Raw genomic sequence first — 12,855 nt, forward strand, 5'->3', positions numbered from 1 at the left:
AGAAGATGAAACTTAAAGGGGAAAAGTGCACCATAAATGCATAAACTAGATTTTAAATAGTCTAAAAACATCATGGAGACCAATTGGTACAGCCCTCACCCCATAGTTGATTCTTTCTAACTTTTACTGGCACATAGCTGATTTACAATGTCGTGTCAGTTTCAGGTGTACGGCAAAGTGAATCAGCTATACATATTCATGTATCCACTCTTTTACATTCTTTATCCATATAGGTCATTACAGACTAGTGAATAGAGTTCCTTGTGCTATACAGTAGGTCCTTATTAGTTACCTAGTTTGTATATAGTACTGTGTATAGGTCAATCCCAATCTCCCAGTTTTGATCCCTCCCCTCCCCTTACCTCTTGGCAACAATAAGTTTTTTATCTACATCTGTATTTCAGTTTCTGTTTTGTAGATACATTCGTTGATACTCTTTTTATATTTATTTTAAAGTTTTTTTTTTTAATTGAATGTGTTACCATATTGCTTTTGTTTCATGTTTTGAGTTTTGGCCACAAGTCATATGGGATCTTAGATCCCCAACCAGGGATTGAACCTCTACCCTCTGCCTTGGAAGGCAAAGTCTTAACCACCAGACCTCCAGGGAAGCCCCCTTATACCTTTTTTTTTTTTTTTTTCAGATTCCACTACTTGATTCTCAACTGCCCCCAATACCACCACCACTGCCACATTCCCATCAGGTGGTCACCCTGGCTTCTGTTTGGATGCCCCCAATAACTGAGTGCTCACTACCTCCAGGCACGAAATCATCTAGGAAACTGTCTACAGAGTTAGTTGTCTGTGGAGCTTGTTGAAGTCAGAGTCTGGCTCCTGCAAGGGACAATCTCAGACCCAGGTCTGTCATCTGGAGCCACGCAGAGAAAACCCAATCCATCTCCCCACTGCCAGCAGCCCTCCAGCTAATTGAAGCCTGCTAGTCATTTCTCCAGCATTTCCCAGGCTTGTCACTGCCTGCTCTGTCACTGTTTGCAAATTCTTCCCCAGCCCTTTGGCCTTCTGCACCTCACCTCTCTTGAGCCCTGGGCCTGCCAATACAGGTGAGGGCTGACCACACACCAGAGCAGGACCACCTGCTCCCTTGCACAAACACTCAAGATAAGCTTTTATTCAGCTGCTGAGTCACTTGGCTGATTCATATAGAATTGATCTTTTTTTGGCAGATGCTGCTGTTGAGTCATTTTTCTCCCATTACAGACTTAGGCGGTCGGGTCTTGGGGTTTGGGGCTTGATTTTTTTTCTGGGAGTGTGGGAACCATTGGGGAGGGGGCAGGGAGAAAGTAAGGAACTTTACGTTTAGCTGTGCATCCCTTTCTGCTTTACCCACCATTTCTCCCCTGTTCGGTGGTATCTTTGTTATGCACCCACATCACCACCACCATCATGGTCCAGTTCTGTGCCAGCAGCTTAACTACCACTGATGGAAGTGGAACAAGCTAGAAATGGATGAAAGCAGTAAATACTCCATGGCCTATAATTAAGATTCACCCTCCAGGCTCTAATTATAATTTGGGTGTATTCAGTCATAAAAAAAAAAATGGATAATAAAATCATAAGTGATAAAATCAGCCTAGAGCTGATGCAGAGGCATCCTACTGCTTTTTCAGTCCTTCCCTAAGTCCAGAAACATCGGCTCCATCCACTGTGTTTCCCTTATTTTCCCAAATAGGATCTCTTTGGGAAAAGATCTGATGCTATTCTCTCTTGAGTTGCTTATCATGGACCTACAAGTAGACAAATATTACTTAAACTATCTTCACTGTTAATCCTTTATTGGTATAAGAGATTCTGAAATTGGGATTGTAGGGTAAAAGAGAATGTGTCATCTTAATGTTAATATATACAGGCTGATGGTAGCAGCAACTCTCACTGTCTCTGAGAAAACCCACTTTCCATGTGACCATCATTCTGGATGCAGTCATCCTTTTGAATGTTTGTCACTGGTGGGTGAAACTGACATTTTGCTCTCTTACTGTCTTTGTGTGTTTATTGTTTTCAGCTAGCTATTTTAAAATAAAGTTTCGTTTTCTATGACTTGCTTATTCATATTATTTGTTTGTTCTGTTGGGTTAGTCATCCTTTTTAACGTTGAAGTATATTGACTTGCAGTGCACCCCTTTTTCTAACAATGTATAGGAGCTCTTTAAATAAATGACATAATCCTCTGTGTATTGCAGATGTTTTTACCAAGCTCTCATGTCTTTTACCTTTCATTATGGAGGTTCTTAAAAATTTTTTGTAGTGAAATTTCCTTATCTTTTCCTTTATAGTTTCTAGGTCTCCTGTCTCGCTTAAGAATGTCTTCCTCTTACTAAAATATAGACAGTTAAAAATACTGTATCACTATGTTATACCCCTGAAGCTAATATTATTGACTTAAATATAAAGTCAACTATACTTCAATAAAAAATAAAAATCATTAGGTAGATGTCTATTATGTATTACATGCCCAAATATTGCATGGTGTAGATTGGGTATACTTAGATATAGATAGATAAATATCAGATAGATATTAATAAATAGATATAGAATTGAAGACAAGTAATATAGATGATAGATACAATTGGTGATAAACAGAAGATAGATAAATAGACATAGAGAGATGATGGACTTCTAGGTGGCGCTAGAGGTAAAGCACCTGCCTGCCAATGCAGGAGACATAAGAGACACGGGTTCGATCCTTAGGTTGAGAAATCCCCTGGAGAAGGAAATGGCAACTCACTCCAGTATTCTTGCCTGGAGAATCCCACGGACAAAGGATCCTGGTGGGCTACAGTCCATGGTATCACAAAAGAGTCAGACAAGACTTAGTGAATTAGCACAGCACATGTAGCATAGAGAGATAATAGATGATAGATATAATAGACAGTAGGACTTCCCTGGTAGCTCAGCTGGTAAAGAATCCTCCTGTAATTCAGGAGAGCTGGGTTCAATCCCTGGGCTGGGAAGATTCCCTGGAGAAGGGAAAATCTACCCACTCCAGTATTCTGGCCTGGAGAACTCCGTGGACTGTATAGTCATGGGGTCGAAAAGAGTCAGACAGGACTGAGCAACTTTCAGATGATAGATAGATGATAAACAGAAATAGATAGATAAGGCCTTATCCTCAATGGAATGGTAATGTGATAGAGTAATGTAATGCTTCTCTGGACAAGTCTTCACTCAAGAATGTTGACAGATTCCCACCCACCCCCCTCCAGGAATTGTTTATTACTTTAAATGGAGGCCAATAGGGAAATAGGTTTTAGATTTTCCTTTATGACCAATGTGGCTTGAACCCTGTTCTGAAATACACTGGACTAACCCTTTCTTCTTTTCAAGAATATTTTGCTATGTGCAGTGCAGGTGGTACCGTGGTAAGGGACTTTCTTGGCAAACAAACAGGAGCATGGAATCTCAGCCACTGGACCACTAGGGAAGTGTCCAGCCCACATTAGATTGTGATGTGAGAAATAAATTTTTTGTCCTGTTAAGACAAGTAGGTTGTCACACCAACTACTATAAGGGGAGGGAATGTCTACATTCAGAAAACAGGCTTTCCTATTTGGTATATGGAAAAAGGAGTCAAAGAAGTGTAGAAGGAGAACTGGAAGTAAGTAACCTGGAAAAGAAGAGCATTTCAATAAAGAGCTGCTTTGTGATGGTTTGTGATGGTTAGTTTTCTGTGTCAACTTGGCCAGGCTATGATACAAGATATTTGGTCAGTCATTATTCTAGATGCTTCTAGATGTGAAAACGTATTTCAAATGGGATTAAGATTTCAATTAGTCAAGCAGAATACCATCCATTGAATGGTGGGCCTTGTCTAATCAGTTGAAGGCCTCAAGAGGAAAAGAGGGAATTCTGCCAGCAGACTGCCTTTGGACTTGAGCTGCAACATTGACTCTTCCCTGGACCTCCAGCATGCCAGCTGTTGGTTCTATGTCCCTGAAGCACCCTGACCACTACAGTGTTATTCCACAAAATGGCTAAGAAGAAAAAGATTTTGAAAAGGCTATTCTATTTGGCAACCAGGAGGAGGGGAGCAATTTCAGTGAGCACTGAGGGCTGAAGCTCTATTTTAAGAAGGAGAAATGGAAGCAAAATCCTAATGCTGAGAGGAGCATGGGTGGGGGAGGAGGGAGTCAAAGGCATTAGTGGAGGAATTGAGTTTTAGGAGAAAGAATTGTTGTGTTTCTTTTTTTTTCCTGAAGCAGTAAATAGAAAAGTGTTTGGGGAGCTCCCTGGAAGGTTTTATTCCAAGCAAATCATAACATTGCTCAAGAACTGATGTGAAACAACCCAAGTTCCCATCAACAGACGACTGACTTAAGGAAATGTTCAGTTCAGTCGCTCAATTGTGTCTGACTCTGTCAGCCCTTGGACTGCAGCACGCCAGGCTTCCCTGTCCATCACCAACCCCTGGAGCTTGCTCAAACTCATGTCCATCAAGTCGGTGATGCTACCCAACCGTCTCATTCGCTGTCATCCCCTTCTCCTCCTGCCTTCAATCTTTCCCAGCATCAGGGTCTTTTCTAATGAGTCAGTTTTTCAAATCAGGTGGCCAAAGTATTGGAGCTTCAGTTTCAGCTTCAGTCCTTCCAATGAACATTCAGGACTGATCGCCTCTACGATTGAAGGAGATGTTAAGCTGATCTTATAACTTAGACATAAAAAATGAAAGAACAAAAAAAAAAAGAAAGAAAGAACACCACCAATGAATGGACATAGGACATAGAGAGTATTATCCCTACTTAAGTAAGTCAGACAGAGAAAGACAAACATTATATGATATCATGTATGCTGCTGCTGCTCAGGCATGTCTGACTCCCGAGGCGCATCTATCCATGGGGATTCTCCAGGCAAGAATACTAGAGTAGGTTGCTATGCCCTCTTCCAGGGGATCTTCCCAGGGAGCAAACCCAGGTCTCCTGCATATATAACTGAATCGCTTTGCTGTATGCCTGAAACTAACACAATATTATAAACCAACTATACTTCAGTATAAAAAAAGGACTGGGGTGGGACTTCCTATCTTCATTAATACATGGAAGTTTCCACCAGTAGTGATTACGTTTTTTTCCTCCAAATGACCTCTGCTCTTTAGTGATTGCCATAGACTTTCAACATAAGTATAGTATATGTGCCACAAGCAACTGTCCCCACACTTCCCAACTCAAGTTAAAAACAGCTTTAAGCAGTCTCCCTAGCCCATCCCACCCCGCCCACCCTGCCTGGTGCCTCTGCATTCAAGTCCCAGCTGAGCCACATCCTAACAGTTCCAAAATCTGGTCCCTCAGGGGAAGTCATCCCAGTTGGCCCTGGGTTCAGCACTCTGGCTGTTGATAGAAATTGCCTGAAGTTGCAGCTGAAAGCTCTCACCCAAAGGCTGGTGTAATTTCTAAGGAGTCGATCTCCCTTCTTCATCTGTGATCTATGATCCTGATCTATGATCATCCTTTACCCCCTCTTTCTCCCTCCTTCCCTCTCTGAGCTACTCTGGTACTTTGGCCAGTGGGTCCCCAGCTCTTTCCTACCACTCCGCAGTGCTGGGCTCCTCTTTCCAGTGTCCTTTTGGAGCAGGAGTTCATCCTCTGAACCTCTTCAGGCCTGGGTCCAGCTCTGCTCAGCCAGGCCCCATCTGTAGTCACACACCGGCATGTTTCATTTCTCTGAGGCTGCATCTGCATTACCATAGCAACACCACAGGATACATACACCCTCTGATCCCAAGCGGGCAAGGAAGTGTGGGAGAGGGCACTCTTGCGTACAGAGTTAGGACCTTTTCTCACCAAACATCTTGGATCTAGCCAACTAAAGAAAGCATGGAGAAAGCCAAGGATCATTTGTCTGTTCTTTCTTTTAACAAATATTTGGGTAGCTTCTGTGAGGGGCAGGATGGTGTACCCTGGGGTGAAGGACAAAGATGCTGGATTCAGCAGCCTCCCTGGGTTCAGATCCCGACATCTCCACTTAGAGCAACATGATGCTAAATGCAATATCTATCCTCTGAGAAATGAAGACCATCATAGTACTTATCTCCTAGGACTGCTATGAGGATCAAACCCATTAATACACAGGTAAACCACCTAAAGGACCCTTTGGGGTGGCTATCTCCCTAGTGTTTACAAAGCGCTGTCCTGATCCATGTCATAGTGTAGGAGACTGCGGTTCGTGTGGCAGACTTGGAATCCAGATTCAAAGCCCCAGGAGTACATCATGACTACTACTAGGTAGGCAAAACCCTATCTGAACCTCGGTCTCTTCACCTGTAAAATGGGCAGCAGGTTCTTGGCTCCCTTTCTCAAGGTCATGGTGAGGTTCACCTGAAATCATGGAGAGGATGCACTGTCTGATCTGAAACTTGCCATTGGGAAGTAGACGAAATTAGAGAGAGCTGAGCATCCCCCTTTCTGATTGGCTCAGATTTGTGAGTGGGGGGGCAGGGTTGGGAGTGGGGGTGTGGGGGAATGGACTGTCCTTGGCCCCTTCTCAGTTCCTAGGCTTAGGAGAAAGCTTCCCTGCCCCTTTGGCCTGACCTACTTTACAAACCTCTGGAGGAGGAAATGGCAACCCACTCCAGTACTCTTGCCTGGAGAATCCCTTGGACAGAGGAGCCTGGGAGGCTAGTCCCTGGGGTCGCAAAGAGTCAACACCACTGAGCACACACTGGCACTTTACTCCAAGGGCCAGATGGGGGTGGGCGTGGAGGTGTGAAGATGGAGACAGTTGAAAGAGGGCAGGTCAAGTGGTCGCACGCTATAGTGGGTCTCCCCCTGCACCAACCAACCACCACGCTTGACCAAAAATGGCCTTCGTCACACCTCAGCACATTTACTTGTTAAATTGCTGTCTTTCCTCACACCATACAACCACAGGCAGACCTGGACGGTGCGGAATGTTCCCCACCCGCCCAGAGTTTGAGGCAGGACCTGGCCCATGGCTGGTACTCCGTAAGTGTCTCATCAGAGGATGACTTGTGAGGCTCCCGGTGGAGGGAATCTGGGGAGATCACCACTCCTTGCCTGAGGCCCATTTCCCTCAGACATCGTCACTGTTTACACCCGAGGCCCCTCCAGGGACAAAGTCACACAAGTTGGGAGGGCTCGGGGCCCAGTATTCTCTGGCAGAAAACCGCATGGACTGGCCACCCAAAGCCACTCGCCCAGAGTGGCAGAGCTGGGGTGACCAGCCGTCCTGGTCTGCCCCCGCTGGGACTGAGGGGCTCTCCGGGATGCGGGACTTTCAGTGCCTAAAGGGGGACAGTCCCAGACAATGTGGGGTGTTAGGGCTGGCACCCAGGGATCCTAAATCCGTCTACCCCTCAGATGGGTGAGGAAAAAAAGGTCCAGGGGTGAAATCCAGAGCCTCCACCCACCAGGCGGCCTTCCCTGGGTCTCCGCTTTCCCTCTCCCCGGTGCAGCGGCGGCCGGGCCGGGCTCGGGGGCTTGCGCACCGCGCGGGGTCTCCGGGGGGCCGGGCGGGGAGCGGGGACCCTGGGCCCCACAAAGAGGCCGGGCCGCGGCAGTTTTGAAAAGAGCAAGGAAGTTGATCTGGGCCGGGGCCCAAGCGGTGACGAGGAGGGAGGGCGCGAGGGCGGGAGGGCGGCGGGAGGGCGGGCGCGCAGGGCCGGGGGCGGCCGTAGTCCTCGCCTCGCCGGCCTCCACGGGAAGCGCGCGGCGGGATGGGCGGTGGGGCGCTGCGCCCCCAGCCGGCGACCCCGCAGACCCTCCCCTCGGCGCGCCGCCTCCGCAGCCGGGGCTCCGGCGCGACTCCGGCACCGAGTCCCACTCCCGCGGGCGGCGCGTAGGGAGGCGATCGATCGCTGCCCTCCGGGAACCCGCAGGCTTCAGCTCGGGGTCGCACGGCCGCCGAGCCGCCTCCGGCCGGGCCCGCCTGAGGCCTCGGAGCGGCGACCATGAAAGGTAAGCCCGCGCGCGGGAGCTCCGAGGCGAGCCCCCCTGGGGCCCTCCACCCTGACCGGGCGCGGCGGGCATCTCTCGGCGGGCGGGCTGAGGACCGGAGGACTCCTCTGGGGAGGATGGCAAGGGCTTCCCTACGCCTTTCGTATCGTCCAGAGAGAAGTCTTAGGAGGACAGGATGGAGCCCTGAAGTCCAGAGGAGGGGGAGAGGAGAGGGAGAATGGAGAATGTTCTCATCTGTCATTGCTCTTGCCTGAAAAGCCATTGTAATTTCCAGAGAAGTTTTTGATCCCTTTAACCAGTCAGCACGGGATGATGCTACAGCCCAAACCTTCTAGCAGTGTCGCCTTCATGTAGCACACCCATCTCACAGTCTGCTGCAGCCCCCGTCTAACCAGTTACCCCATGGGATCCTCCTCTGGGAGTTTCAATCCCAGCAGAGACCTGCTGTGACTGTTTCTTAGCCCAGGCCCTGCCCTTCCCAACCTCTGAACCCTGCCTGACCTACCTCTGACCTCCTGGGGACAGAGCAGTGGCCGGAGATCAGTGGTCCAGGCCTGAGCTCTCCCTGGGCCAGTGAGCATCACCACAGTGGTCCTTGCAGCCAGTTCCTGGGATGGAAACAAGCAGCAAACCTGGTCCCAGATGTTCATCCCTGGACCCTGGCTTTCTTGAGGCCAGGGAGAGTGGACATCTGGGCTTCATGCTCATTCTCAGGCTAAGGGAGAAGCCAGCTCTGGAATCATACTGTGAGTCTGGAAACTTTGAGGTTTGAGCCTGTCTCACCTACTTCATGCTGATCCTTCCATAGGAGCCGGGCAGATGCTTTTGCTCCTAGCACCTCTTCCACTAACTGAATGTTAGAATGACCAAGGGCTTGTAGGTCATCCACAGGGCTTTCCACTATGTTCTCACGGGGTGTTGGCGAAGCAGCCTTCTCTGCCATAGAAGGGTTTAGGGTTCCTGTGAGGAAAAGGCTTCATGGGTAAACCTGTGATTGATGACAGCCTCCATGCTATGTGGTTGGGGAAACTGAGGCCCAAGCAGGTAGGACTGGCCTCATGGTTGGATCACCTGTGCAGTCCCCCAAGGTCCCAGGGCCGTTCATGAGGTTCAATGGTCTGCTGTTGCTGTCTTAAAATTATTATTATTTTAATATTTTTTTGGCATGTGGGATCTTAGTTCCCTGACCAGGGATCGAACCCATGCCCCCTGCATTGGCAGCATGGAGTCTTAACCACTGGAGCACCAGGGAAGTCCCCTGTCTTGAAATTATTAATAATTTTTTAAGCAACGGAGCTCAGCAGTTTTATTTTGCACTGGAACCTGCAAATGACACTGCTGGGCATGTGGATGAGAGAAGGGACTTGCGTAAGAGTCACAGCCAGTCGGGGGGCCAGCCCAGGGCTCCTGACCTCCAGGCCCGTGTGCTCGCTCATACGTGCATCCCTCTCCCTTCCCTCTGGTCTCTGGTCCCTCTGTCTGTGCTCCCTGGTGGCCTCACCGTGTCTTGAGCTTCCTGGGATGAGGCGAGCAGGTTATCACCAACTCCAGGGAGTTCCCTTAGCAGTAGAGAGGGGCCTCCCTCACTGAGCTCCTGTTATCAGCTCCCACATCTGTGACGCAGTCCTGTGCCTGGTCAGTGACCCCGGGGAGGTCATTACCAGAAGCTTCCAGAAAGGTCTGAGACCACCTCTCACCACAGGCTCGGGGCCCACACTGCTCTGAACCTGGGTAATGATGGTAAGACGCCGCACGTTCTCAGAGAGGTCTGGCTCCACCAACATTGCAGAAGAACACTTGGGGAGAAAAGATGGTAAGGGAAAGACAGGCAGGGCTGAACGCCTCTGACATGGAGGAGACGCCCAGTTCTTGTGGGGGTGGGAGGCTTCCCTGGTGGCTCAAATGGTAGAGAATCTGCCTGCAATGTTGGGAAACCTGGGCTTGACCCCTGGGTCAGGAAGATCCCCTGGAGGAGGGCATGGCAACCCACTCCAGTATTCTTGCCTGGAGAATCCCCATGGACAGAGGAGCCTGGCAGGCTACAGTCCATGGGGTCGCAAAAGTCAGACTGAAAGACTAACACACACACACCCAACTCCCGGGGAGGGAGTTGGGAACACAGGACCCTCCTTTCTGAAAGTCAGTGAGGCAACAACACTCCTCTGAGTGGAGGAGGAAAAGGAAAGACCTGGTATGAATGGGTGTTTAGAGGAGGTCTCTGAGGAGGACTGGCTTGTTGGCTGGGAGCTGTGGGCTCCAAGTAAGAAGCCCGAGGCCTGCCCTTTTCTCTCAAGGAGCAGCCTCACCACCATAGGGGGCTGAATTCCTGTTTGCTGAGGCCTTCAGGGCAGCTCTTGTATATTTTTCCCCCAGTTTTGGGAAACCTTCCACGATCTCCCATGACATCCCTGGGACCGGGCCTCAGAGCTGCGGAGAAGGCCGGGTGTGTTCCCATTACGCCTCCCTGTAGAGTCTCCCTCTTTGTCTCCCTCGTCCTCCCCGGGAGCCAGGAAGAGCTGCCACCTCTACCTGAGATGGAAAAGCCAGGCCAAGCAGTCAATATTTGGCCCTGGGGAATCTGTGGACTGTGAAGAATCTGAACTTTTTATTTTCCCCACATGGAAAAAGGAAAGTGCCAGAAAAACGGGCCCAGCCCCTTCCAGGATGGCCCTTCCCTGGGGGAAGCTAGCTTCGAACTCTCCCACCAATCTGCCACGGATCTGAGGATTACATGTGCTGGCAAAGGCTCACCAGCCGCGCTCAAAGCTAAACACGGTGATGTTATGCTTTGTGGGGGTTGGTGGGGATGGTACTTAGACAAGAAAACAGGTCTGCTAAGGAGTGCCCCCGCCAGCAGCCAGGCGCCAGGCCCGCTCTGCCAGCCAAACTCTTTCCACCCTGAGGCACCTCCCACCAGCATGCCCACTGGCCGGCAGCCGGGCCTCCCAGGCAGCCGCATCTTTTGATGCAAGCCAGCCCCAGGCCCCCAGTCCAGCCCCTCTCACACCTGAGGGCACACAGCTGCCACCGCCCCTGGTGATGGGCCCAGCTGGGAGCTGCCCACTGGCTTGTCTGAGCCTTTAACAGCCACCTGTGGAATTGCTCCCACATCTCCAGTGAGAGGGTCCCGTGGCGAGAGCCCCTTCCAGCCACATGAGGTCCCTGCGGAGCAGTTGGGTTCACTGCAGAGGTGACTGATTTGAGAGTCAAGGACACAGGTTCTGATCCTGGCCACACGTGAGGCTCTGGTCAGTGCTCCCTTCTCCAGCCTGCCTTCCTCCTGCTGGTGGTCCCGAGGCCCATCTTGCCCTGGTGCCCTGGGACTCAGCCCAGGAGCTTTGGGCCGAGGGCCAAGCAGAAGTGACTTGGTAAAGAGATGGTTAGAGGCAGGCCTGCCGCATGGGTCACTGTGCCCAGAGAGACTTGGCCTCAGCTTCCATAGTTGTGCAGACCCACATCCTGCTGTCCCCCAAGCCTGGGGGGAAAGCCCTTCCCCATGGAATCAGGGAGCCATGCCCACACGCTGAAGGCAAAGGTCAGGCATGAGGGCAGGGGGACTCAGAAAACAGCAGTGAGATCCCGGAAAATCTACCTCCCGCTGCTTGGCAGGGGGGATGTATCCATTCATGGACATGCAGACTGGGTCCCTTTTGGAAGCCTGACCTTCATCCCCAGACCGCAGGGCACTGGAGGGGGGTCTGACATGGCAAAGGTGCACAGAGTCAATAAAAATGGCCTTTTGCAGGGATGGGGGTGGGGGTGGTGCACGCTGGCCACCTTGCCTTCCAGCTGGGGTGATTTTAATAACTGAAGACTCCCCTCTCAAGCTTATTTGGAAGAGAAGATAAAGAATTCTGCTTCTCAGTAGATGTTGATGAACGGTTTGGCCGGTTTTGTAAAGGCCTTTGGGGGCAGTTCTTGTGTATCTTTCCCCCAGTTTCGGGAAACCTTCCACAATCTCCCTTGACATCCCAGGGCCCCAGCTGCATAACAGAAATACACTACTATGTATAAAATAGATAACTAATGAAAACCTCCTATATAGCACAGGGAATTCTACTCAATGGTGACCTAAGTGGGAAGGAAATCCAAAAATGGAGGGGACATATGTATACATTTATCTGATTCACTTTTTTTACAGTGAACACTAAAGCAAAATGGTAAAGCAACTATAGTCCAATAAAAATTAGGAAAAACAGAAGAGAACCAAGTAATCCAGGGGGATGTCATGAAGGCACCAGTGAATGGTACAGAGAGTAGATTCCATAGAAATCCGAGGAGAGAAAGAACCTTTCACGTTGGGGCAGGTGGGGAAGGCTTTAGGATGTAGTAGAAGGTGAGCAAGGTCTGGATGGGGTCGTGCAGGAGACAGGGCAGGAGGGGTGGGAAGCGTGTTGGTCAAAGCTGGGCGCTGTCGTTGGGCAAGTGTATTCAAGGGTGATGGGCAGAGAGGTTGGCTTGGAGGTTGAGGGTTTGGCAGAGAAACGCAGGGAGCCACAGGACCAGGAGGCCTTGAGCACCATGCCAAGGACTCCAACTGTGTCCTGTTGACTTTGGAGAGGCCCTGAGCAGGTTTGTCAGAAGATGGCCTGCTTGCTAGTTCTCTAATGACATTCACCCACGTTGGGAAATCTCTACCTTTAGAGAAAGCCATGAGGGAAGAAGAAAATGAGCCTGTGAAGGAGCCAAGAGGAGCGGTCAGGGACACAGGGGACGAAGGAGGATGTAATATCATGGAAACCAAGAGGAGAAAGTTCCAAGAAGGAGGAAATGGTCAACAGCATTGACTGTTGATGGACAGGCTTTGCTCAGGGTTATTCGATCCTGAAAAAAACAGGTGGCCTAGACTGAGAGAAGAGTGGGTAGGTTTGAAACAAAAAACCAGAGAGGCCTTGTGTTAGAGAAGTTTGAGAAAAAGAGAGCTAAGAGG

General features: G+C 49.9%; 1 protein-coding gene across 2 annotated transcripts in view; it reads left to right on the forward strand.

Annotated features, from left to right (window-relative positions):
• The first annotated feature begins 7,615 nt into the window (after positions 1 to 7,615).
• The window catches only part of SCARA3 (scavenger receptor class A member 3), a 34,455-nt gene continuing 29,215 nt past the window's right edge, over positions 7,616 to 12,855 (forward strand). For both annotated transcript variants that reach the window (XM_043487089.1, XM_043487090.1), the window contains exon 1: positions 7,616 to 7,925. In XM_043487089.1, the coding sequence (XP_043343024.1) occupies positions 7,919 to 7,925 (7 nt within the window). In that variant the 5' untranslated portion in view covers positions 7,616 to 7,918. The remainder of the gene's footprint in view (positions 7,926 to 12,855) is intronic.

Source organism: Cervus canadensis, chromosome 14 (genome assembly GCF_019320065.1).
Source record: "Cervus canadensis isolate Bull #8, Minnesota chromosome 14, ASM1932006v1, whole genome shotgun sequence".
Classification (NCBI taxonomy): Eukaryota; Metazoa; Chordata; class Mammalia; order Artiodactyla; family Cervidae; genus Cervus; species Cervus canadensis.